The 26,115-nt window shown below is 37.1% G+C and overlaps 4 protein-coding genes and 1 long non-coding RNA gene across 5 annotated transcripts; all 5 read left to right on the top strand.

The window, feature by feature from the left end:
* Positions 1-140: 140 nt before the first annotated feature.
* On the top strand, positions 141-5,735 carry LOC111783204 (external alternative NAD(P)H-ubiquinone oxidoreductase B2, mitochondrial). The gene is made up of 10 exons (XM_023664105.1): positions 141-637; positions 2,015-2,294; positions 2,511-2,717; positions 3,015-3,265; positions 3,437-3,656; positions 3,779-3,883; positions 4,084-4,356; positions 4,446-4,567; positions 5,042-5,161; positions 5,359-5,735. Exons 1-10 carry the CDS (start codon positions 549-551, stop codon positions 5,444-5,446), a joined length of 1,755 nt encoding a protein of 584 aa, XP_023519873.1. The 5' UTR covers positions 141-548; the 3' UTR covers positions 5,447-5,735.
* Positions 644-1,343, top strand: LOC111783206. Its single transcript, XR_002813321.1, has 2 exons — positions 644-846; positions 928-1,343. It is a non-coding gene; the product is annotated as an uncharacterized LOC111783206 (long non-coding RNA).
* A 3,910-nt stretch (positions 5,736-9,645) lies between the features above and the next one.
* LOC111783203 lies at positions 9,646-12,131 on the top strand. The gene has a single exon (XM_023664104.1). It carries the CDS (start codon positions 9,805-9,807, stop codon positions 11,545-11,547), a length of 1,743 nt encoding a protein of 580 aa, XP_023519872.1. The 5' UTR covers positions 9,646-9,804; the 3' UTR covers positions 11,548-12,131.
* A 1,772-nt stretch (positions 12,132-13,903) lies between these two features.
* On the top strand, positions 13,904-17,295 carry LOC111783199 (sugar carrier protein C-like). Its single transcript, XM_023664101.1, has 4 exons — positions 13,904-14,110; positions 14,187-14,509; positions 15,893-16,522; positions 16,724-17,295. The coding sequence occupies exons 1-4, from the start codon at positions 13,978-13,980 to the stop codon at positions 17,192-17,194; spliced, it is 1,557 nt and encodes a 518-aa protein (XP_023519869.1). The 5' UTR covers positions 13,904-13,977; the 3' UTR covers positions 17,195-17,295.
* A 1,560-nt stretch (positions 17,296-18,855) lies between these two features.
* LOC111783200 (sugar carrier protein C-like) lies at positions 18,856-22,630 on the top strand. Its single transcript, XM_023664102.1, has 4 exons — positions 18,856-19,097; positions 19,175-19,497; positions 20,339-20,968; positions 21,164-22,630. The coding sequence occupies exons 1-4, from the start codon at positions 18,965-18,967 to the stop codon at positions 21,632-21,634; spliced, it is 1,557 nt and encodes a 518-aa protein (XP_023519870.1). The 5' UTR covers positions 18,856-18,964; the 3' UTR covers positions 21,635-22,630.
* The last annotated feature ends 3,485 nt before the right edge of the window (positions 22,631-26,115 follow it).

The raw sequence follows: 26,115 nt of genomic DNA, 5'->3' as shown, positions 1-26,115 counted from the left end.
CTTGGACGCACGCCAGCCGTCGGTGTATTTACGTGCCATTCTTGGACCCACTCTTTTTCCTTTAAACTAATTCATAAATCAATAAATTATTTATAATTTTCGTTCAAATTTGAGATTGGAAATAAATGACATAATTTTAAGGTTCATAAATTTCAAAAACAAAACGACAAAGCGAAACGGGTTACAAAGCAGTGGCTGCGCAGCGCAGCACAGCACAGCATAATAGCGCCACCAGAGGCAAGGTGCTTCCAAGACTTGCGCGGCAAGTCAGTAAACATGGGAGCCACCGCCAACGCGAAACACAGATCACGTTCCCATTTCTCGGCTGATTCTTTTATACCCACCGACTCTGACTTTCCAATTCACTTGGAAGCTAACCCACGACTCTCTCTCTCTCTCTCTCTCTCTCTCTCTCTCTTACTTTTTTTTCTACCGAACCTTTTCTTCCCTTAAATTTTGCCGTTTCGTAAAATTGTTTCCAGAGTTCTTGGGGATCTGTACATTTATTTCTGAGGCGCCGAAGAACATACGGCTTTTGCAGCGAAGATATGCCAACGTACGCTTTCTATAACAGAGTTTCCAGACTTTTCCGGGACCATCCGTCGTTTTCCAGGCTCCTTGTTCTTGTCTCCGTTAGGTATCTTCTTTGGAATTCTACTTGATTGTTTGTGTTGTTTCCTTGATTTGAATGTGTGGTTTAAATGTGTGAAGAAATTATTAATTATGGTTTGTTCTGATTCGCTGTTGTATTAATGGAATTACTTTTTGTCAATTGAAAGCGTTATAATTTCAGGAATATGTTCTCGTGTGAATATAAGTGTTTTGTTATTGACATAAGGCGACAAGGTAAAACACGAGGACCAACCATGCTCTGTTTTCACTGTTGTCTGTACGAGTGATTTTTCTGAATGGATTTGAATTATATAGCATCGATTATCTTTTACGATGGTGGCCATGATATCAAGCCCACTCTGAGAGCAAGGCTCCAAATGCCTTGGGAATACGTGTCTGCTTTGCTTTTCCAATTGTTTCATGGCCCAATTTGAAGTGGATCTGTCGCTGAAGAATTCAGATTCTCTCTGTATCGGTTTAGTCTCTTGTCTTTAGGAATTCCATTGTTTCACATCCTATTTAGCTGACTAATTGTTTCAGTATTACGATCCGAGATATAGATGAACAGGGCCGTAGATAGAGATTTTCTTGGGGAGGGGCAACATTTCGCATGCAAACTTGATTTCTATAAGATGTTTTAATATGAAAGTTTACTAAGAAAATTAGAGTCGAACTACAAAATTTTGAGCATTTTATATCTACTTTTATGAATTATGACAAATTAAGGGGGAGCCATCCTGCTTTGCTACGCCTCTGCAGATCAAACATTCCATTGCTATTAAAAATCGAAGGTGCTATATTTTGTTACTCTATTGTACGAATCTCTCTGTCGATGCTTCCTTAACATGCTACCATCAACTTTTAAGTCAAAAAGATACATTACTAAATTACTCTGCTGATTCATTCTTGATAATTTCACAATTGATGAAGGGTAGACTAATCAATTCTTTAAAAAGCTGCAGCTAGTATGGGAGAGTCTGTTCTAATCTTAAACATCATCTCATTAAGAACATTGCTTACAAATCTGATTTGATGCACTTAATGAGCGGTGAGAAAGAACTCGGAATACCGGATCATTCCCTTCTCCTTAGACCCTCACGAGAACTCCAATTTAGAAACAAGGATTAATAAGTGATTTCTCCGAAAGTTGGTGGGTGATATGAAAGAGCTCAACTACATTGTATACATCACTTGGGAGTTAGGACCGAGCTCGAGACTCACTCTCATTCGTTTGGTGCTATCTATTTTATTTTCAACTGGGTTCACCCATTAGTGGGAGCAAAAATTCTCATTAGGCCTACTCCATGTCCACCCTATCCCCAGATTAGATATTATTCATTTTTAAATGTCATTTTTCCACTACGTTTTTAATCATATTTTGATGCACTCTTTTCTCCTGCAGTGGGGGGAGCCTTGTAGCATATGCTGATGCTAGCCCAACGAATGGGGTACCCAGTATTGCATCCAAAGTCAATGTAGATGAGAAAAAGAAGAAGGTGGTAGTGCTTGGAACTGGTTGGGCGGGAACAAGTTTCTTGAAGAATATTAAAGATCCGTCGTATGAGGTTCAAGTGATATCACCTCGAAATTATTTTGCGTTCACCCCATTATTACCAAGTGTTACATGTGGTACAGTGGAAGCCCGTAGCATTGTTGAACCCATTCGCAACATTGTGAGAAAGGTATTGATTATTTCTGATAGGAAAGCAATGGAAAGAAAAAACATGCGAGCCTACTTTCAGATGTTTGGAAAAAGAAATTCACTTTGATATTTAATTTTAAGAACCATTTCAAGGAGTATGGTTCTACCTTTCACCTAAGTCACATGTTAGGTGTTTTTACCGTGTCTTGATAATCTATTAACATGATGATGGTCTTCTTGCTTTTCCTTTGATCAGAAAAGGGTAGACATTAGATTCAATGAAGCAGAATGCTACAAGATTGATGCTAAAAACAAAAAACTCTACTGCCGATCTAACGAAAACAACAATCTGAATGGAAAAAAGGAATTTGTTGTGGACTACGACTACCTGGTGATATCTGTGGGAGCACAAGTTAATACATTCAATACTCCTGGCGTTGTGGAGAATTGCCATTTCTTAAAGGTATCATGCTTCGCCTCCTGTAAAGAGGTGCTTCTTATTTTAATATTCCAACTTTACTTTTACATATTTACATGTAGTAATAGCAGTAACGGCATCGGCACTAGTACCAAAAAATTCATATTGAGTTTGTGCACCTTCGCGAACACGGTCTTCCCCTCTGTAAAATGCTTTTGGTAGAAATGCTTCACTGGAAAAAGAAGAAGATTGAGAGCTCAGTGAAAGTTGATTGTTTTGTGGCCGACTTCCTCTGTGTCTATTGCATCTGATTTATGACTAATTACTGAGAATTGTTTTTAGGAAGTGGAAGATGCTCAGAGAATACGAAGAACTGTAATTGATTGCTTTGAGAGGGCAAGCCTGCCTACCCTGGATGAAGAAGATAGAAAGAAAATTCTTCATTTTGCTATTGTTGGAGGTGGCCCCACTGGTGTGGAATTTGCAGCAGAACTTCATGATTTTGTTAATGAGGACTTGGTCAAGTTATATCCTGGACTTCAAAATTTTGTAAGAATTACTCTTCTTGAGGCAGGAGATCATATCTTGAACATGTAAGCTTGAACCTTTGTAATTCTCCTCTGCTGAGTGCTTAAATATTTTCATAGATTTGGAATATCCTCAAGCACTATCATTCCATTATTTCAAATGGAGTTTCCAAATGCCTGGATGAAAAAAAAAATTTACTCACTTTGTATATTAAAAAAACTCTCATGCTGTTGTAGGTTTGACAAAAGAATTACTGCTTTTGCTGAAGAAAAATTCCGTAGAGATGGTATTGATGTTAAGACCGGATCGATGGTAATCAAGGTAACTGATAAAGAGATTTCTACCAAGGAAATGAAGAATGGAGAAATATCCTCTATGCCTTATGGAATGACTGTATGGTCAACTGGAATAGGAACGCGTCCGATCATAAAGGACTTTATGACACAGATTGGTCAGGTTAGTTTATTGAAAATCTCTACTATAATAATTTGACCAGTCTACCTGACTAATACTTGTTGCTGCCTTCCCTTCTTCGGCTTCTTTCCACTTTATAGCTGATATTTGATTAATGTGTATAGGCTAACAGGCGTGCTTTGGCAACCGACGAATGGCTTCGAGTTGAGGGATGTGACAATGTATACGCACTTGGTGACTGCGCTACTATAAATCAGCGAAGAGTCATGGTCAGTATACCCTTTTCTCTTGAAAGTTTTATGGTCATGTTTTGCTTATTTGTATTATCTCATTTTCAATAGTTTATGCCAGTGTGTACACTGGTTCATGCCTAGTTTTATAAAACCTATCTACCAGTTTTCTCATAATTATTTGATTTTCTTGGCCTCATTTGTTCCTTTGCCGTTGGCTGTTCCTAATTTCTTAACAGGAGGATATTTCAGCAATTTTTATCAAGGCAGACAAAGACAATTCTGGGACACTAACAGTTAAAGAATTTAAAGAAGTCATTGATGACATATGTGAAAGATATCCCCAGGTGGAGCTATATTTGAAGAATAAGCAAATGCACGACATTGTTGATCTTTTAAAAGGATCCAAAGGGGATGTGGCAAAGGAATCAATCGCACTAGACATTGAAGAGTTTAAATCCGCCCTTTCCCAAGTTGATTCACAAATGAAAAACCTTCCTGCTACCGCACAGGTTCGCCATATATTCTTGACAAGTACCATTTGATACTGATTTCGGGTTCCACAAAAGAGTGCTTTACACCGATCTAAACGTCATTTCAGGTGGCTGCACAACAAGGCGCATATCTTGCCCATTGTTTTAACCGTATGGAAGAATGCGAAAGCAATCCTGAAGGTCCTCTGAGGTTTAGGGGATCAGGACGCCACCGCTTTCGGCCCTTTAGGTACTACTGTCTCTCTTTTGATTTGATTTAAAGATAGGGAGGTGAAAAATTTTGTCAGTGAACCCGTGAAGTCCAAAAGTAATTAGTACAGGATAAGTTCTTTTCCGTGGGATAAATAAAAAGGTATTTGACCTTGTAGACGTCTAGCCTGATGGAGTTCATTCTCAATAAATAGTCCAGCCACTCATTTTGTCGTTATTCAGTATATTGGGAGTAGGAACCTCTTTCCTGATTATATGCGTCCTGCTGAACTGTTGTGAATGCGGGCTCGCTTATCGAAATTAAACCATTATATTTCTGTCGCTATAAACCGGAGCAGGCAGATATCACAAGTGTGATGCAGCTATGTACTGTCACATTCTTTGCCATTATTTGATATGAACTATTACGACAGTTCAATTTCAAATTTAAATCTTGTGAATGAAAAGAACTATATGAATCTGACTTGTTCACTGTGTACGATCGTCCTTGAAGGTACAAACATCTTGGACAATTTGCACCATTAGGAGGAGAACAAACGGCTGCACAACTTCCTGGAGATTGGGTGTCCATTGGCCACAGCTCTCAGTGGCTCTGGTATTCTGTCTATGCAAGGTGAAACACCCTCTGTACCCTGAAAGCTATCTTACAATCTCCTAAAGAAAATGGTTGTCTTAGGTCCGATAAGTAACCAATACCCTCACCCGCTGCATGTGAAAAGGAAAATTAACAACAAAAATATTATAGACCATGAATTTTCATTTAAATGTGCTATGGCCTTGACTATTTGGTGTATTTCTCTCGATGTTCAGCAAGCAAGTGAGTTGGCGGACAAGAGCACTAGTGGTAACGGATTGGACAAGGCGTTTTGTTTTTGGAAGAGATTCGAGTCGCATATGAATCAACCGAGACCAGGGAGTTGGTCCCTGGTCCTTCACACTCGAGTTCAAAGATGAACCGCTGGCTTGGCTGCCAATAAAGTTGGTACAATAATAATTTTGGTGGTATTGGTCCATTGAATTTATTAGTTCTTTTTTAGTAATAGTAAGCTTTTTGTCATTCTTCCCACGGCTTACAATAAGTTCATGAATTGAGTTTGTGAGACTTGATGCAGTTATTCTGTTCTGTCTCTTTCAACATTAGTGATTTTGTTCTCAATATAATAACACAAGGAATAATATTTGTCCTGTGTAAGTGTTTTCTTAAAAAGAACCAAAAATTAAACGACAATCTTATTCTGAGAATATCAGAATTAGACAGTGTCTGTCAACACAAGCCAGTGAAAAGCGTACTTGATCTCTGAACTTTTCACACCTGTAAATATTTTTCGAGACAACTTCTGATTTTATTTTTGGAATATATAATTAAATTTGGCTGGCAGTCATCAGACATAGCCGTAAATTTCAAATCTTTATGACGTCATAATATTACGTCTCATGTTCTTGAAATATCAGCTTACTTTTTTAATTTTTTATATAAGCTTCATAAATGGTTCATTATTCTCAAAAAAGAAACACAAACAATTTACTATTTAATAACAGTAATGTTTTTAATATAATTATTTTCACAAAATATCATCCCAAGTATATGCTGGATCTCAGCCGTTGGATGAAAGCACGAGGGCTTAATGGGCCACGCATGTGTGTTATGGGGCCCAGTACTTATCCTTCTATATTGGGCCCTATGGCCACAGAATCCATGTGCTTGAGATGATGTTAATTAAATATAAAACCGCAAATACCGGTGCCCTAAGTCTTTTCATCAAATCGCATGTGAATTTTGTCTTAAGCCTTAAATTCAACCTTTTTTAAAAAAATATTTTGTATTTATTTCAATTTGTTGACTTTTGAACTTCAACATATTTGGTTTTTATTTCGATGTTTTGCAGAAAAATTGGATTCATTGTTGCATATTTTTAACTTTAGATTTATGTTTTCAAAGTAATTACTAATGATAAAATTCTGAATTTAAAAAGAATATTTGAAGAGGGAAGAAAAAAAAAATCCTAGAAGTCAATTTTAAGAATTCAATAATTACTCCATAAAAAGAAAAAACAAAGAACATTCTCGCTTTTCATATGGAAAATGATTAAATTATAAACAAAAAAAGGGGAAAAAAGAGGGCAATAATAATAATAAAAAAAAAAAGGTTGAAATTTCCTTTAGAAAATAAGTATTGAACCTCCACGCTTCTTTTAATTTTTTTTCTTCATTATTTGAATTACACTTTTTAACATTATGTTTTAATTATTGAGATAAGCAGATACCAAAATTAGAGTGGGTATTTGTTCATGTGTTAATTAAATTGTGTTAATTAATTACCATCCTCATCCTCATCTTTTGTGATAGCATTAACACTAAACAAATAACATAAAATTATGGATAATTAAGAAATGAAATGTTTTATTTTATCTATAGGGTAGAGGCCTCGAGGGAACTCGCTCCAAATTGGGAGAAGATTCCTCGTTTAGATAGGAAATAAGGTTGGATAAATAGGACCGTGGATGAAATTATATTTTCCAACCCGTCTAAATCCTTGTTTTGCTCCCTATTTATATATATATATTATAATTTATTCTTTTTATTATTATGATCTTTTAAATCTTGAAAGCTAAGACACAGCCCATCCATATATAGATATAAATGTTGTGTGTAATTGTTGTTGTCCCATTTTTATAACAAATTCACTTCTTTCCTACTCCTCAACCCCTTCTCTCTTCCCCTTTCTTACCTAACACACATCCCATTTTGGGGCCAAAAATATGGCCTTTTCCCTTACAAGAAACCCCCTACTTTACACTCCCAAAATTATCATATGCACTCCATTAAATCTTTAATGTCACCCCCCCATACCTACAACTCAACATACACCCAATTCTCCCCCACTCCCCGCCTCCAACAATTCTCTCATATCTTACTTGTATACCCGTAATCTTAACCCTTTAAAATCTTGAAAAATAATTACGGATATTAATAGTGTTAGGAAAGAAAGAAAGGAGGTGGCAGAGGTTGGAAAGGGAAAAAGGTGAATATATAATATGGTTAGATACAACAAATTTGAGCAATAAATCCACCAACAATGGTGGCCTACGATGCCATACAATGTGGATGGAATACAATAGGCTTTGTTTATATAAAACAATAATATCCTGATTTGAGATAAATAATGCAAAGTTTTAGGGATTATTGAGTCCAGCCGCACAATTAGTCGGCTAAATAAATTATGTGATTAATTAAGAAAGGTTTTGAAAAGGCAAAAGGGGAGAGGTTTGTCTTTGTTGTTTAGGCATTGCCCAGCTTTCCTCTGCACTCCACCAAAGTGCATAAAGCAAAGGATAGTGACAAGACAAAGGAAAGGGACAAAAGTGTCGTTAACTCAAGGCATCAATATCCAAACCAAACCCCTTTCTTCCTTCTTCTTCTTCTTCTTCTTCTTCTTCTTCTTCTTCTTCTTCTTCTTCTTCTTCACATGGTGGGTGTGGGGACTAATTAAGGGCTGTCCTATATTTAACACATTCCACACTTTTTCACTCTTATTTCAAACCTACCCTTTCTTTTTTTTTTTTTTTAACTTAATTCTTGGGATTTTATGCTTCTTTACATCATTTCAATTATGGATCTAAAGGGTTTTGTTATCTCGTGTTGCTTTCGTGTATAAACGTGTTGGAAATGCAAATGAACTCTCACGTTAGTATATATGTGTGTGCGCAAATTGGTATGCACCCTTTTCGGTGGAACCAAAAGCAAAACCTAGAAGGGTGTGTTCTTAGTGTCAATTGGTATCAAAACTTGTCTATTTCTACAAACTAACACGGGTCATGTTTTGTTCTCGCTCACATGTTTCAAAATACTTCAAAGATTGAAGATTATTCCCACAAATCAATACGGGTCATGTTTTATCTCCCCTCACCTGCACACTTAACTTTAGAGTTATATTCACTTTGTTTTTATCCATAATAACTTTCCATTTTCAAATATTTTTTTAACTATAACTTTATATCTTCGAAATTAGTCTCATTTGAACGTGGTCTCGATTCACTCATATAATATTTCATTATTTGAGTTTTACGTATATTAAATAAAAAATTAAAGACAGAAATGAGAACATAACGAGCAATATTTACGTTTTTTTTTTTTTTTAGATAGGACTAATGATATATGAATCAATATGCAATACAGGTAGAGATTCTCTATATTGATGTACTTCTATCTTAGTCCAAAATGTTTCACATAATTCATAACATTTTCATCACTAAAACATAATTATTATATACAATTCATGAATTATTTTAGTGATGATGAGATTCTTTTTATTACAATGTGACATGATTAATATAAAGAAATTATATTACTTGTGATCTAAAAATAAGATTTTCAAAATAATACATAAAGTTGAGAAGATTTTCATTAAAAAAAAAAAAAAAAAAAAAAAAAAAAAAAAAAAAAAAAAAAAAAAANTGAGATTGACACATAGCTTCAATTTGATCCAACTTGTGTTTAGAAAGGGATGGAAACATTCCAATGACCAGTGGTTTATATGGTCATTTACTTTCTACTTTTACAGTTTTGGTAAAAGGTAAAAATTATTTCTCTAAGCTAATTATTTATAAAAATCCAACTAATTATTATAACAAATTAAAACATAATTATATTTATCCTCGAATTTCCATTTTTCGCTATAATTAGGTTTAATATATAATTTAATTTTTTATTTTAAATTTATTTTTACACTTTGATTTTGTTGATTATAAATTATTATTAAGATTATGTAATTTAGTACAAATTTAAAGAAAACAAGTCATTTAAGAAAGAAAAATTAATAATTCATTTTCCTAATTTATAAATATCTTGATATATATCGAAAAAAAAGATATTCCGAGTTTTCTTAAATAATATATATATATTTTTTTGAACAAGTCAACTAATAAACTAAAAAGATTAATTAAACATTAACATTTTTCTTTTAATTGCAAGGCTAAGTAGGATCAATACATATATTTAGCCTAAATATAATTAATGAATTAATACAACAATTTTTCAATTTTGGTATTTTTTTAATCCTCGAATTAAAATATGGAGTTATTTATTTTGGGTTAAAAGAAGGCGGAGAAAAACCAGTCACCACAGACTCTGGAATCTTGATAACTCGCTCTATATCACGGACCTTCCGTTTTGCTTTCAGACCAGTGATTCTTCGCCGGAGAATTTACCGTCAACTCGCCGGAAAATGATTTTAATCCGTTTCCAGTGACAAGTAAAATGAGAGAAGAACGGGGTCCGAGACCTGTAGAAACGGGCCCGACGAAGTCGCCGGATTTCTCACTCGACAAGCCCACACTCCGGCAAGTAATTCTCCTAATTTCTGCTTTGATATCTCTTTCTCATTCCGTTAAAGTATTTTCTTCCAAATGGAAATTAATCCGCGACAAGCTTGAAGAATTGAATTCCGGCTTAATCGCGGCGGATAACTGTGATTCCGACGAAAATCCCGCAATCTCTGACCTAATTCGCAAGGTGATTGAGACAGCTACTGAATGCCGCGATCTCGCTTGCCGGTGTGTTGATCTCTCTTTCAGTGGGAAGCTTTTGATGCAAAGTGATTTGGATGTTATCTGTGCGAAATTTGACCGCCATGCGAAGAAGCTTTCGGACATTTATACAGCAGGCATTTTGTCGCAAGGGTTCGCCATCGTCGTTTCTAGGCCTGGCCTTGGAGCTTGTAAGGATGATATGAGATTTTATGTGAGGGATATTGTGACGAGAATGAAGATTGGTTGTTCAGATCTGAAGAGGCAAGCCCTCGTTAATCTTCTCGCTGCTGTAACTGAAGACGAAAAGTATGTGAAACTAATAATAGAAATCGGCGAGATAGTGAATCTCCTTGTTAATTTTCTTGGCTCTCCCGAGACAGAACTCCAAGAAGCGGCTTTGAAAGTTCTTCATATAATCTCTGGGTTTGATTCTTATAAACCAGTTCTAGTTGGAAATGGGGTAATTGCGCCATTGATTCGGGTTTTGGAAAGTGGGAGCGAGGAGGGGAAGAACATAGCCACAAGGTGTTTGATGAAATTCACGGAGAATTCTGGAAATGCTTGGTCTGTATCTGCTCATGGCGGAGTAACAGCTCTGTTAAAAATCTGTTCCAATGCTGATTCCAAAGCAGAATTGATCAGCCCTGCTTGTGGGGTGCTCAGCAATCTCGTTGGTGTTGAAGAGATCAAGAGATTTATGATTGAAGAAGGTGCAATTTCAACGTTTATTAGGCTCGCTCGATCTAAAGATGAAGCTGTGCAGATAAACTCTATTGTTTTTCTCCAAAATATAGCTTATGGGGATGAATCAGTCAACAAATTCCTGGTTAAAGACGGTGGAATTCGGGCTTTAGTTCGTGTTTTGGATCCAAAATCTTCGTCCTCAACCAAAACTCTGGAGGTAGCGATGCGAGCAATTGAAAACCTCTGTTTCTCATCAATTAGTTATGTAAATATTTTGATGAACTACGGGTTCATGGATAATCTTCTTTATTTCTTACGAAATGGGGAAGTTTCTCTTCAAGAAGTAGCTCTGAAAGTTGCAGCTAGGCTATGTGGGACATCAGAAGAAGTCAAGAAAGCAATGGGGGATGGAGGTTTCATGCCAGAATTCGTCAAGTTTCTTGGTGCAAAGTCGTTTGAAGTTCGAGAAATGGCAGCCGAGGCACTCTCAGAATTGGTCATGATCCCCAAAAACAGGAAGAGATTTTCTCAGGACAATCGAAACGTAGAGATGCTTCTGCAAATGCTGGACACAGAGGAGGGAAATTCAGGTAACAAAAGGTTCCTCTTTTCCATATTAAACTCATTAACAGGAAGCAGTAGTGGTAGAAGAAAGATTGTGAATTCTGGGTATATGAAAAACATTGAGAAACTTGCAGAAGCTGAAGTTTACGACGCTAAGAAGCTCGTCAGAAAATTGTCCACAAACAAATTCCGTAGTATGTTGAATGGAATCTGGCATTCTTGAATGTAATATCCTCTTCTTCTTCTTCTTCTTACATGATTTTGTTTATTCAATCCATACCTGATTTGATTCCCAAAAACTTTCGTCTCTGATCTTTCCCAGTTCATTAAAAAAACTTACCTTTCAAGAAACAGCTTCATAAGAGTGTGATTAGAAAGCTCTAATTTAATCATCTCCAACCACCCACATAAACTTTTGTATTATAGCCCTGAGATTGAGAGAGAATACATTAAATGAGTGTAGTTGATGATGGGTGAGAGAGGCACATGGGGGAGAAGAAAAGACACTGAAAACAACAGCGGAGTATGAGCAGTTTTAATCAAGCTTCTGCCCATATCTGCCATTTTCGGACATTGACACTGAGAAGACAGTGATGGATGAAGTGAAGATGCAGTGAATCTTTTGTATTTTCCCTTTCTATATCCCGTTTGTTGTGGCAGGCAAACCCAGTTTCTTGATATCAATAAAACATTAATGTAACACCAAATGAATGATTGTTCATAATCTTGATCAAGGTTTAAGCTCGCAATGAATGTAATCACTTGTTACTAATCAAAGCATGAATGATTGTGGATATAATTTCAGGTCGATGGCAGTCCCAATTCCCAGATCTTGCAATCTCATTCATTAATATTATATAATAAGCTTTTAGAGATGAGGAATGGACATATGGGAAGCAAGCAGCGAAGGGCCTGACAACTGGACCATACATTTACACATAAGAAACTTCTTGCAATGCATTGCCAGCATGTGAATGAATGGGTGTGGATCCCTCGAATAAATATTTGATATTTTTGGTGCCAACCTAGAGATGGGTCCATGCTTCGAGTATCAAATCATCCATCTTTTTAATAGTAATTAGTATCTTATACGTGAGATTCTTCTACCTCAGTTGGAGAGGAGAATGAAACATTCTTAATTTTTAATAGTAATTAGTATCTTATCGATGAGATTCTATATCAGTTTCTTAACTTTTAATAGTAATTAGTATCTTATCTGTGAGATTCTATATCCGTTTCTTAACTTTTAATAATAATTAGTATCTTATCTGAGAGATTCTACATCCGTTTCTTAACTTTTAATAGTAATTAGTATCTTATCTAAGAGATTCTACATCAGTTTCTTAACTTTTAATAGTAATTAGTATCTTATCTGAGAGATTCTACATCAGTTTCTTAACTTTTAATAGTAATTAGTATCTTATCTGAGAGATTCTACATCAGTTTCTTAACTTTTAATAGTAATTAGTATCTTATCTGAGAGATTCTACATCAGTTTCTTAACTTTTAATAGTAATTAGTATCTTATCTGAGAGATTCTACATCAGTTTCTTAACTTTTAATAGTAATTAGTATCTTATCTGAGAGATTCTACATCAGTTTCTTAACTTTTAATAGTAATTAGTATCTTATCTGAGAGATTCTGTCAGTAGGAGAGGAGAACAAAACATTTTTAACAAGAAAATCTCTCCTTAGTTGACGGCGATACTTAACGAGTCAAAGCAAAAAATATCTGTTAGCGGTGGGCTTGGGTGATTATGCTACCCATTTTCTTTCAACTGGGCCTATAAGTTTGGGCTGTTTGTTTGCAATACAATTTTCAGTTTTGGTGAGGTTTCGGCTCAGCTCAATCATTGAAGCCATACAATCTTGTTCAATCATGCTTAATTATATTAATTATGCCTTCAATTACTCAATATAAAATGTTCCTAAGTTTTGCACTCTAATAATTAAAGCATAGAAATTCAAAGTATTTTTGTAAATTTTCTCCCATGTTTTAAAATATTTGTCACACTGTATCTTCTGGCATGAGGGAAAAAGACAACCCGAACTTCATCTACGCACGTGGGAACGAAACTATTGTCAAGTGGGCCTACAAAAATTAATAGTAAATTGTATCTTATTATTTATCATACAATTATATATACATGTATCAATTTAATTTTACAATTAATTTTATTATTTATTCTAAAATAAAATTTTAAATATTTTGAAAAATATATATTAAAATAGAGTTATAAATCAAAATAGAGAAGGAATGGAGGCTTAAGCATAAGTGGATAGGACACAAACAACCATAGATCTAGTTAGTTGACTTACTCGATGGCTCAAGGAAGTATCGTACAAATTAATTAATAATTTTTTTTATAATTTAATCTCGAGATTTAAAAGAAAAAATTTAATTAGAAAATTAGATGTATGTTTTGGAAGTCCAACCCCATGTGTTACTACGGCTACTACTGCTACACCGTTATTTTTAATTGTTCATTTTATAGTTGTACGAGGTTGGAAGAATATAATAAATACTTGAAGAAAATTTTAGTGTTTTTCCTTATCTTGGTCAATGATTTATTGCCCATGGTTCTCAATAAACAACATTTTCTAACTCCGAGCTTCTGCCGTCGTCTTTTGGTTATCGATCCTCTGTTCGAAAATGCCGGCGGTGGGAATTGCGACCGGTGGCACTAAAAAGGCGTATCCGGGGAATCTTACTCTTTATGTCACTGTGACATGTATCGTCGCTGCCATGGGGGGGCTAATTTTTGGCTACGATATTGGAATTTCGGGTACTCATTGTTTAATTGCTTTACGAATTAGATGGGGTTTTTTTGGCTAAAATTTGTGTTTGTTGGTTTTGGGTAGGTGGGGTTACTTCAATGGACTCGTTCTTGGAGAAGTTTTTCCCGTCGGTGTTCAGGAAGAAGCACCAGAAGGAAACGACCAACCAGTACTGTCAGTACGACAGTGAGGCGTTGACGTTGTTCACCTCGTCGCTTTACTTGGCGGCGCTGTTGTCGTCGCTGGTTGCGTCGACGGTGACGCGTAGATTTGGGCGGAAATTGTCTATGCTGTTTGGTGGTATGCTGTTTTGTTCTGGTGCTATAATCAATGCCGCTGCTAAGAACGTTTTGATGCTTATTCTTGGTCGTCTTTTGCTTGGTTTTGGCATCGGTTTCGCTAATCAGGTGCCGATTTATTACTTCTATCGCTGTAGTTTTGCTATTTTGAAAGTTAGGATTCAATGCTTTGTGCTTGAAACTCAATATTGATCCATTGAGCAGAAAAATAGGGATCTTAATTTGGTGAATAGGGGTTTGTGAATGCAGCTGATCTCTGTTATTAGTTTTTTGATTTTCTACAAAACCCGCCAACAGGCAGTAACAGTAACCACATTTGGTTGTTGAAAAGTAAGATGCCACCTTAACGGCCCAAACCAAACCGACTGTTTGTAGATGTTGTCCAGAGCTTTCTCTTCTAGACTTTAAGCTTTAAAACTCGTCTAGTAAGGAGAGATTTCCATACCTAAGAAATGTTTCGTTCTCCTCTCAAACCGATGTGGAATCTTACACTCCAACCTTTTTGGCGGCCCAAAGTTCTCTTTGGCACACTGTCTGTCGGCTCTGATACTATTTGTAACAGCCCAAACTCATTGCTAGTAGATATCGTACTATTTATACCTTCCCTTCCACACTTTCCCTCAAGGTTTTTGGGTTTCACTTATGAGTTTTCACACGCATCTTTTAAAGTTACATAGTGGAACCGGTACTCATCCAGATACTGTCCTCTTTGATCTTTTCCTTTTGGGCTTTCCCTTATGAGCTTCCCCATTACTATCTCGAAAGAGAGTGGACACCGTGCGGTGTGCCAGCGAGGACGCTAAGGCGCGAAGGGAGTTGGATTATAAGATCACATCGATTGGAGGGGGGAATGAGCCCTAGTGAAGATGTTGGGCCTAAAGGTGGTGGATTGTGAGATCCCATGTCGGTTGGAGAGGGGAACGAAACATTCTTTAGAAGGGTATGAAGACTTCCCCCTAACCAAGGCATTTTAAAAACTTTGAGTGGAAGGCTGAAGGGGAAATCCTAAAGCAAATAATATCGGCTAGTCGTGGGCTTAGGCTGTTACAAATGGTATCGGAGCTAAATACTTAACGGTGTGCCAACGAGGACGCTGAGCCTCGAAGTGGGGTGGACACCATGCAGGTTAGCGAAGTCGTTGAGCCTCGAAGTGGGGTGGACACCATGCAGGTTAGCGAAGTCGTTGAGCCTCGAAGGGGTTGGATTGTGAGATCCCACATTGGTTGGAGAGAGGAATGAAACATTCTTTATAAGGGTATGAAAACTTCTCACTAGCATGTTTTAAAAACCTTGATGGGAAGCCCAAAAGAAAAAACTCGAAAAAGACAATATAGCAGTGGACATAACTCTTACATGATTCCATGATTCTATTCCTTATTAGAACAATCAGAGAGCAAAAGCGAAACTATTGTACAAACACAACTTGGATTTGTTATCATACAATGTTTAATTTGAAGTAGTTGGTTGTTGTGTTTTTTGTTTCTTTTACAGTCAGTGCCACTATACCTGTCTGAAATGGCTCCATACAAATACAGAGGTGCCCTCAACATTGGTTTTCAGCTGTCAATCACAGTTGGAATTCTGATAGCCAATGTGTTGAACTTTTTCTTTGCAAGGATCAAAGGTGGGTGGGGATGGCGCTTGAGTTTGGGTGGTGCTGTGGTTCCTGCTCTTATAATCACAGTCGGAGCCTTCGTCCTCCCCGACACTCCGAACTCAATGATCGAGCGAGGACGCCACGACGAGGCTCGACATCAACTCAAAAGAATCCGTGGAATTGATGACATTGATGAAGAGTTCAATGACCTTGTTACAGCCAGTGTTGCATCAAACCAAGTGGAGAATTCATGGACTAACCTATTGAAGCAAAAATACAGACCCCATCTCACCATGGCCATCTTGATCCCTTTCTTCCAACAGCTCACTGGCATCAATGTCATCATGTTCTATGCTCCTGTTCTGTTTGACACCATTGGGTTCGGAAGTGAAGCTGCCCTTATGTCAGCTGTGATCACCGGTTGCGTTTTTGTTTCTGCTACGGTTGTTTCAATCTACGGCGTCGACAAATGGGGAAGGAGGCTTCTTTTTCTAGAGGGCGGAATTCAAATGCTGATATGTCAGGTAAAATAACTGTAACCGTCCAAGTTCAGCAGATATTGTTCTCTTTGGACTTTCCTTCATAGTTTTTAAAACGCGTCTACTAGAGAGAGATTTCAACGTCTTTATAAAGAATGTTCCGTTCTTCCCTCCAGCATAACTGAAAAGGGTTTTCTGGTTTGGTAGTGAAAACAAAATGTTTGGTGCTTGTGTGTTATTTTGTAGATAGTAGTGGCAGCGGCAATTGGTGCAAAATTTGGAGTAGATGGGGACCCTGGGCTGCTACCCAGATGGTACGCAATTGTGGTGGTGCTGTTCATTTGCATATATGTTGCTGGGTTCGCATGGTCATGGGGGCCTCTAGGTTGGCTGGTGCCAAGTGAAATCTTCCCGTTGGAGATTCGTTCAGCTGCTCAAAGTGTAAACGTCTCGGTCAACATGTTCTTCACATTCGTGGTAGCTCAAGTGTTTTTGGTAATGCTTTGCCATATGAAATTTGGGTTGTTCCTTTTCTTTGCGTTCTTTGTTCTACTGATGTCGATCTTCGTGGCGGTGTTCTTGCCTGAGACAAAGGGCATTCCAATTGAAGAGATGAATGAGGTTTGGAAGACACATTGGTACTGGAAAAGGTTTGTGCATGACAATCATTTGGATGATGGAAACAGAGTTGAAATGGTAAAGGGTGGAGGATTTTAGTAAAATGCCTATTGTGATTATTGTGAACAGTTTAGTTTTTGTTAGAGAAGATGAATACTACAAACTTTTCCCGTATGAGTATCAATTTCGGGTGCTATTTAGATCGTGTAACTTGTTAAGGATCGTTGAGACGTAACCCTATATTAGCTAAGTAAGGGGATAAATGGTATGAGACTTTTTGGGGAAACCAAAAGTAAAGTCACGAGAGCCTATGCTCAAAGTGAACAATATCATACTATTGTGGATGGTCCATGATTCTTAACATGGTATCAAAGTCGTGTCTTTAACTTAGCTATGTCAACAGAATTCTCAAATATCGAACAAAGAAGTTGTGAGTTTGAAGGTGTAGTCAAAAGTGACTCCAAGTGTCAAACAAATAGTGTACTTAGACTTCCGGCCTATTTGTTCGAGGCTCCAGAAAAGGTGTCGAGCCTTGATAAAGGGAGGCTGTTTGAGGACTCTATAGGCTTCTTGGGACTCGGAATGCCTTCAACAAACTGAGTGGGCCTAGAAGTTTGGGCTGTTTGTTTGCAATATCATTTTTCAGTTTTGGTAATCACTAGAGAGAGGGTTTGGCTCAATCATTGAAGCCATTCAATCTTGCTCAATCATGCTTAATTATATTAATTATGCCTTAAATTATTTTTCAGTTTTGGTAATCACTAGACAGAGGTTTTGGCTCAATCGTTGAAGCCATACAATCTTCATCAATCATGCTCAGTTATATTAATTATGCCTTAAATTAATCATTATAAAATATTCTCAAGTGTTGCGCACGTAAACTTTAAGAATCACGATTGTCCACAGTGGTATCATATTGTTGACTTTGAACATAAACTTTCATGACTTTGAGCTGGCTTAAAAGATCTCATACCCATGGAGATATATTTTTTAGTTATGAACCCATAATCATTTCCTAAAATAGTCAATGTGTGACTCCCTATGGAGCGCCCTTGAACAGTCTCTCCTTAATCGAGACTCGACTCTTTCTTGGAGTCCTCGAAAAAAGTACACCTTTGTTCGACACTTGATAATTCTATTGACATGGCTAAGTTAAGGGCATGACTCTGATTCATCCTAGGAATCACAACCCTCTCCAATAATATGATATTGTCCACAATGGCCTTTTGGAGAAGCCCAAAGCAAAGACATTATCATTTCCCAAATTAGCCAACGTAGGACTTCCTCCCAACAATCCTCAACAATGTTGCAGTGTGTCTTTTGGCATAAGTGAAAAGACAACCCCAACTTCATCTATACACGTGGGAACGAAACTAATGTCGTGGGGCTTAAGGTTTAGGTCTCCTATCTTATTAATTACCATACAATTATATATACATATATTTATTTACTACAATTATTTTTTTTATTTTTTTTATTCTGAAACCATATTTAAAAATAAAATTTTAAGTTTTTTTTTAATGTAATTTTTCAAAATATATTATTAGTGATAAATCTTAGTTTAATATTGTTTTATAGAGTAACATTTTACTTTAATTAAGTATAAATTCTTTAAACTAGGAGCAGAAGGTTTAAGCATAAGTTGTTCGCGACCCCAATACTCATAGCTCTAGTTAGTCGAGTTAGGTACAAATTCATTATTTTGAATGGTTCATTTTAAATAATAATAATTTAATTATTATTGTCTCTTTTGAAGAAAATTTGACTGTTTTTCCTAATCTTCGTCAATAACCATGGTTCTCCATAAACAACATTTTGTAACTCCGAACTTGTGCCGTCGTCTTTCGGTTATCGATCCTCTGTTCAAAAATGCCGGCGGTGGGAATTGCGACCGGTGGCAGTAAAAAGGCGTATCCGGGGAATCTTACTCTTTATGTCACTGTGACATGTATGGTCGCTGCCACGGGGGGGCTAATTTTTGGCTACGATATTGGAATTTCCGGTACTCATTGTTATATTGCTTTACGAATTAGATGGGGGATTTTTGGCTAAAATTTGTTTCTGTTGGTTGGGGGGTAGGTGGGGTAACTTCGATGGACTCGTTCTTGGAGAAGTTTTTCCCGTCGGTGTTCAGGAAGAAGCACCAGAAGGAAACGACCAACCAGTACTGTCAGTACGACAGTGAGGCGTTGACGTTGTTCACCTCGTCGCTTTACTTGGCGGCGCTGTTGTCGTCGCTGGTGGCGTCGACGGTGACGCGTAGATTTGGGCGGAAATTGTCTATGCTGTTTGGTGGTATGCTGTTTTGTTCTGGTGCTATAATCAATGCCGCTGCTAAGAACGTTTTGATGCTTATTCTTGGTCGTCTTTTGCTTGGTTTTGGTCTTGGCTTCGCCAATCAGGTGCCCATATATTACTTCTATCGCTATAGTTTTACTATTTTAAAAGCTACGATTCGATGCTTTGTGCTTGAAACTCATCATAGGTCCATTGAGCACAAAATCAGGGATGTTTGTGGATATCGTTCTATTTAGAATTTCTCTTTTGGTCTATCTTGGAGGCTTTAAAATGGGTTTATTAAGGTTTAGTAGTTCTACTACTCTCTAACCAAAGTGGATCTCACAATCTAAACCAATTGGGTTCAGCGTCTTTGCTCGCATGCGATTCGGTGTCTAGCTCTGATACAATTTGTAACAGCACTACTAACAGATATTATCTTCTTGAACTTTCACCGAAGGTTTTTGGATTTTTCCTTACCAATTTCACCATTAAGCATTTTTCAGAGTCATAGTTTAACCGTTACTCATCCATATACCGTTTTCTTTGGCCTTTCCCTCGAGGTTTTTGGGCTTTTTCTTATGGGCTTCTCCATTACTCATCTTTCATAGTTACACAACGGAACTCGTACTCATCCATATACTGTCCTCTTTGGGCTTTCCCTTCCAAGCTTCCCCTTAAAAGTTTTTGAGCTTTCTCGATGGGCTTCCCTATTATGCGTCTTGAGAGGTGGACACTGTGCGGTGTGCCAACCAGGGCGCTGAGCCTCGAAAGAGGTTGGATTGTGAGATCCACATCGATTAGAGAGAGGGAATGAAACATTCTTTATAAGAGCGTGTGAACTTCTCCAACAGTGAGAGAAAATCTGAGTGCAAACACTTACTATTGGACAAACAAATTTGGATTGTTATACTACAATGTTTAATTTGAAGTAGTTGGCTGTTGTGTTTTTTGTTTTATTTATAGTCAGTGCCACTGTACCTGTCTGAAATGGCTCCATACAAATACAGAGGTGCCCTCAACATTGGTTTTCAACTGTCGATAACAGTTGGGATTCTGATAGCCAATGTGTTGAACTTTTTCTTTGCAAAGATCAAAGGTGGGTGGGGATGGCGCTTGAGTTTGGGTGGTGCTATGGTTCCTGCTCTTATAATCACAGTTGGAGCCTTCGTCCTCCCAGACACTCCGAACTCAATGATCGAGCGAGGACGCCACGACGAGGCTCGACATCAACTCAAAAGAATCCGTGGAATTGATGACATTGATGAAGAGTTCAATGACCTTGTTACAGCCAGTGTTGCATCAAACCAAGTGGAGAATTCATGGACTAACCTCTTGAACCAAAAATACAGACCCCATCTCACTATGGCCATCTTGATTCCTTTCTTCCAACAGCTCACTGGCATCAATGTCATCTTATTCTATGCTCCTGTTCTGTTTAGCACCATTGGGTTCGGAAGTGAAGCTGCCCTTATGTCAGCTGTGATCACCGGTTGCGTTTTTGTTTCTACTACATTTGTTTCAATCTACGGCGTCGACAAATGGGGAAGGAGGCTTCTTTTTTTAGAGGGCGGAATTCAAATGATGATATGTCAAGTACAGTAACTGTAGCAGTCCAAGTCCACCGCTAGCCGATATAGTTTTTTTTTTTTTAACTTTTCCTTTCGAACTTCCCTTCAAAGCTTTTAAAACGCGTCTGCTAGGGAGAGATTTCCACACCGTTATAAAAAATGTTCCGTTTTCTAATTTGGTATTGAACACAAAATGTTTCCTGTTTGTGTTATTTTGTAGATTGCAGTGGCAGCGGCGATTGGTGCAAAATTTGGAGTAGATGGGGACCCTGGGCGGCTACCCAGATGGTATGCAATTGTGGTGGTGCTGTTCATTTGCATATATGTTGCGGGGTTCGCATGGTCATGGGGGCCTCTAGGTTGGCTGGTGCCAAGTGAAATCTTCCCATTGGAGATTCGTTCAGCTGCTCAAAGTGTAAACGTTTCGGTGAACATGTTCTTCACATTCATGATTGCTCAAGTGTTCTTGGTAATGCTTTGCCATTTGAAATTTGGGTTGTTCCTTTTCTTTGCGTTCTTTGTTCTACTGATGTCGATCTTCGTGGCGGTGTTCTTGCCTGAGACAAAGGGCATTCCAATTGAAGAGATGAATGAGGTTTGGAAGACACATTGGTACTGGAGAAGGTTTGTGCATGACAATCATTTGGATGATGGAAACAGAGTTGAAATGGTAGAGGGTGGAGGATTTTAGTAAAATGCTTATTGTGATTATTGCACAAATTTTAGTTTTTGTTAGAGAAGATGGATACTACAAACTTTTCACGTGCGAGTATCAATTTCAGGTGCTATTTAGATCGTGTGACTTATTGAGAATTGTTGAAAGGTAACTCTATATTGGCTAATTAGAGGAATGATCATGAGTTTATAAGCAAGGAAAACCAAAAGTAAAGTCACGAGAGCTTATGCTCAAAGTGAACAATATCGTACTGTTGTGGAAGGTCCATGATTTTTAGCATGGTATTAAAGTCATGCTCTTAACTTAACCATGTCAATAGAATTCTCAAATGTCGAACAAAGAAGTTGTGAGCTTGAAGGTGTAGTCAAAAGTGACTCAAAGTGTCAAACAAATAGTGTACTTAGGTTTCTGGCCTATTTGTTCGAGGGCTCCAAAGAAAAAGTCGAGCCTCGATTGCTTAGAGATAGCTCCGTAAAGTCACGAAAATATATACGTGTAAATAAATAAGGTTTTGTTAAAATGAGTTTAGATTCAAAAGATTTGGTTGGGTATTGAATTTGTATGGAACAATGGAAGACTAAAATGGACCAAAAGTGGATTATCCATCCAGTCGTCTCTGGGCGTCAGCAGCAACTAGCAGGCTCCCAATGGTCTGCTCTTGAGGCTGCTAATTCAGCTCTGTGTCCAGCAATTCAAGTACATGACTTTATGAAGAGAATCTTCAGCCTTAACCACCTTCTCCCCATCTTTTCCAATCCCAGTGCTGCCGGCGCCGACCTCCTGAGACGCCGTGTCGTCGTTCTGAAATCGCGGATTGGACCGGAAAAGAGTTTCAGAGTTCCAATTGGAGAAGTGATCGGCATGGCCACCTTCCACCACGGCCACACTAGCGGCGGCCATACATGCTCTGCTCAAATAGCTCATCTTCTTCCTTCCTCCTGATTTCTCTTTTGCCAATCCTCAACTCCTGTGTGTCGTATATAAACAAACACAAAGGACTTCATAATTTCAGGATAGGAATGGTTTTGTGATTATCAAAGAATTAATAAAATACCATTCATCAAAATCCCTGGTTTGTTTGTTTACCATTGGCGGATTCCTTTTTATTTTATTTTATTCTTTTACTTTTGGGACGCGGAAGGGGGAATTAGAAGGACGGTGTACTTGTCTGAGATACATATTAGATGCCTCCGTCTTAATAACAAACATTATTAACATTACAATTTATTATTTTTCTTTCTCAATTAATTTATAAAACTATATGTCACTAGATAGATAGATGTATATTAATGAAACATGTAACTGCATCACGTCAAACCTTCGTAGACAATGTCAAACAATAATATAATAGCCCAAGCACGTCACTAGTAGATATTGTCATATTTTCGACTTTCCCTTCTAAACTTCGTTTAAAGTTTTTAAATGAGTTTGTTAGGGAGAACTTTGTCTATAAGAAATGTTTCATTATCTATGGGATCTCACAATTCATCTCTTTTGGGGAGCCAGCGTTCTCGCTAGTATACTACCCAGTGTTTGGTTCGAGCCCATCGCTAACAGATATGATATTGTCCTCATAAACTTTTCCTTCAGCGTTTGGTTCTGATACCATTTGTAATACCTCAAAAGCCCATAGCTACCGGATATTGTCCTTATAGACTTTTTCTTTTGAGCTCCCCTCGAAGTTTTTAAAACGAGTCATGCTATGCTATAGAGAGATTTCCACACCTTTATAAGGGGTGGGGTGTTTGATTTTCCTCTTTAATTGATATGAAATTTGACAATCTACTTCTTTCGCAATTCATTAGTTCTTGTTATCATATGACATAGTTTTATAAGCGTTTTAATGCGTTATAGGTCTTCGTAACTGCTATGGTAAGCTCCAATGGAGCTTTTTTATTCTAATTAAGTGTCTGAAATCACCCCAGCTAGTAAGGTTCTGAATCATTGTATAACTATGATTGTAGTGTTGTTGAGAACTAAAAATGATGGAATTAAATACGGCACTGAGTTCAGAAGATCTTGCCTTAAAATCAAATCTACAAACATAATTGCAACAACAACTATACAAAACAAGAGAAAATCTCCAAAAACATCAACATATTTACACCCACAATCCAATTCCAAACCACGACGCTCTATCCTTATTTTGCTTCTTCCAACCATTGTTCTTATGAACTGCATTAATGATTTACAGTGTCAATGATCAGAGAAAAACTGTGCCCTTCTTGGGCGACGTTCGTTGCAGAGAGATGTTTGTCTAAATACGACGACGTTTAGTTAGGCCCCCAACAGCTCAAATACATAACCGTTCTGAGAGACTCCTCGGCCCGCTTAAGTTTCTCCGCCTTCGCAGCCATTACCGCACTCGAATCCATACCACTGTAAAATCCCCTTGCCCCCTGATTCGAAGATGATCCCGAATGATCTCTCACCGCCTTCAATATCGGCTCACGCTTCGCCGTCGGATCTTTCATTCCGCTGATCTCGCCCTTGTAAAATCTACGGCTCATGGGTCTTTGATGGAAAAAAAGGGCAGAGGTTCGAAACAGAGTGAACGCTCTGGTTTTGTCGTACCAAGTCGGTAGAGCAGAGCTTTAAGAGAATTGAAGAAGTGAAACAGCCGGCGTCGATGAAAACTAGGGGCAACTGGTGGGGCCATGTTCAGTGTCATACTCGACACGTGTTTCTTCCTCCAAAATTTTCTGGATAACGACAACGGACTCGCCACCTCATTCATTTTATCCATTATAATATTATAATTTTAAATCTAAAGGTTAAAACTATAAGATTAAACAATATGGATATTAATGAATAATTCTTTGTCCTAATCAATCCTTTTCATTTATATCACGACTAATATTAATAATATCCTAAGTTGTTGGATTAAATATTATTTTATCATCATACATTGAATGTTTGGAAGTGAACTTGGGCTGGGTAGCTTTTGGTTTGATCGAATCCCAGGCCCAGTCCGGCCCAATAATCAGGTAGCCCAGAAGTAGTGCTATCCATTGGGCCAACAATGGCTCAAGGCCCAACCAACTCACAAAGCCGACAACTCCTACGTGATAATATCAACTCAAATCGATAATTTTATTTTGTGATCAATAATGCATCAATTATTGCATTGCTACAAAAATTAAAATATAGTAAAGTTTACGTATTAATATATAATAATAATAATAATTTACGGGAACCTAATCTAAGAGGGGACATATTCTAGTAGCCACAAGAAGAATATGCGTGGTGATGAGTGGGTGAGATGCAATTTCTTTTATTTTATTTTAATTTCAGGTAATTTAAAATAGCAATTTTAAAGGCGAACCACACAACCCATAGATCCCATATCTTAATTCTGCATTAAAATATTATAAGCTTTAGCTATAATATAGCTAAGTCAGCACTTTATAATTAAAAAAATTATGTATTTTATAATATGTTTGGTGAGAAAAAATTGAACTGCTACTCAAATTAGAAAGGAGAAAATCTTTGGAAATGGCATCTATCGAATTTTAAATTAATTGTGGCTAATCAATCTGCACACGTAGGCTGCTCTTTTAGGTAATTACCTCATAAACCTAAGCATATAATAATAATTAATTAACGATCATTTTTTGTTAAATGGGATTAGGGTTTTGTTATTTATTAATTAAGTATATTATAGGTTGATTAATAAAATCAATGTCTCCTGCATGTGGAACATTCATTTGTAGGCTAACCTATATAGTTTTAAGAATTAATTCAAATAAATAGCTTTTTCTACACTTTATACTATGTGTGTGAGCATAGGAGAGATTATTATTATTATTATTTAATTTCTAATTTTTTAGAAAAAATTGTTATATTTCTGAATGTTTGGAATAATAAATGTTCCTAAATTTCGGCAAACACCCAACTCTTTTGAACCATAAACTTTTTCCATTAATTATTGTATTATAAAGAAAATGACCAATTCGAACATTGGGTATACCATATACGTGAAGAATAGGGCAAAATAAGATGTGGGTGAGGGGGTAAAATAGTCAATGCACAATATATATATATAAATAAAATAAAATATCTTAGTCAAACCAATTAATGGTAGGCGTGTGAGGATGGAGAGAGAGAATGGTACAGTCACAGGGTGTTCAAAAACGGGGATTACGTGGCTCCTTTTTGTTGGTTACAGCTGTTGGTAATCCACGAAAACGGGACTTCTTTCTTTCTTCTTCCCAATAAAATTTTATTTTTTTAAATAAATGAAAATATTTAGGTTTAATTTAAAAATTTATTAGGGGTGTAAAGTGCAAAATTAAAGAAAGTGATTGACACGTGGGAGGTGAGTGAGAGTAATAATCACAATCAGCAGCGTTGTAAAGGAGCTGTGTATTGTGTGCTGTTCTTCAAGAAAGAGAGGACACGTATCCATGTTGATTAACAAAGGGCGGCCACCAAATCCATCAATTTTTGCTCTCTGTATATATATATATATATGTATACACAAACTCTCTTCCAAT

Source organism: Cucurbita pepo, chromosome LG20 (assembly GCF_002806865.2).
Source record: "Cucurbita pepo subsp. pepo cultivar mu-cu-16 chromosome LG20, ASM280686v2, whole genome shotgun sequence".
Classification (NCBI taxonomy): domain Eukaryota; kingdom Viridiplantae; phylum Streptophyta; class Magnoliopsida; order Cucurbitales; family Cucurbitaceae; genus Cucurbita; species Cucurbita pepo.
This window is presented reverse-complemented; position numbering and strand designations above follow the sequence as displayed.

Bases quoted from the DNA above. Each gene is read 5' to 3' on its own strand.
- LOC111783200 (XM_023664102.1), top strand. From the start codon at position 18,965: ATGCCGGCGGTGGGAATTGCGACCGGTGGCAGTAAAAAGGCGTATCCG. The intron at 19,098-19,174 runs GTACTCATTGTT...GTTGGGGGGTAG, and splicing joins CTACGATATTGGAATTTCCG to GTGGGGTAACTTCGATGGAC. The intron at 19,498-20,338 runs GTGCCCATATAT...TTTTATTTATAG, and splicing joins GTCTTGGCTTCGCCAATCAG to TCAGTGCCACTGTACCTGTC.
- LOC111783199 (XM_023664101.1), top strand. From the start codon at position 13,978: ATGCCGGCGGTGGGAATTGCGACCGGTGGCACTAAAAAGGCGTATCCG. The intron at 14,111-14,186 runs GTACTCATTGTT...GGTTTTGGGTAG, and splicing joins CTACGATATTGGAATTTCGG to GTGGGGTTACTTCAATGGAC. The intron at 16,523-16,723 runs GTAAAATAACTG...GTTATTTTGTAG, and splicing joins TTCAAATGCTGATATGTCAG to ATAGTAGTGGCAGCGGCAAT.
- LOC111783203 (XM_023664104.1), top strand. From the start codon at position 9,805: ATGAGAGAAGAACGGGGTCCGAGACCTGTAGAAACGGGCCCGACGAAG.
- LOC111783204 (XM_023664105.1), top strand. From the start codon at position 549: ATGCCAACGTACGCTTTCTATAACAGAGTTTCCAGACTTTTCCGGGAC. The intron at 638-2,014 runs GTATCTTCTTTG...TTTCTCCTGCAG, and splicing joins CTTGTTCTTGTCTCCGTTAG to TGGGGGGAGCCTTGTAGCAT. The intron at 5,162-5,358 runs GTGAAACACCCT...CTCGATGTTCAG, and splicing joins TGGTATTCTGTCTATGCAAG to CAAGCAAGTGAGTTGGCGGA.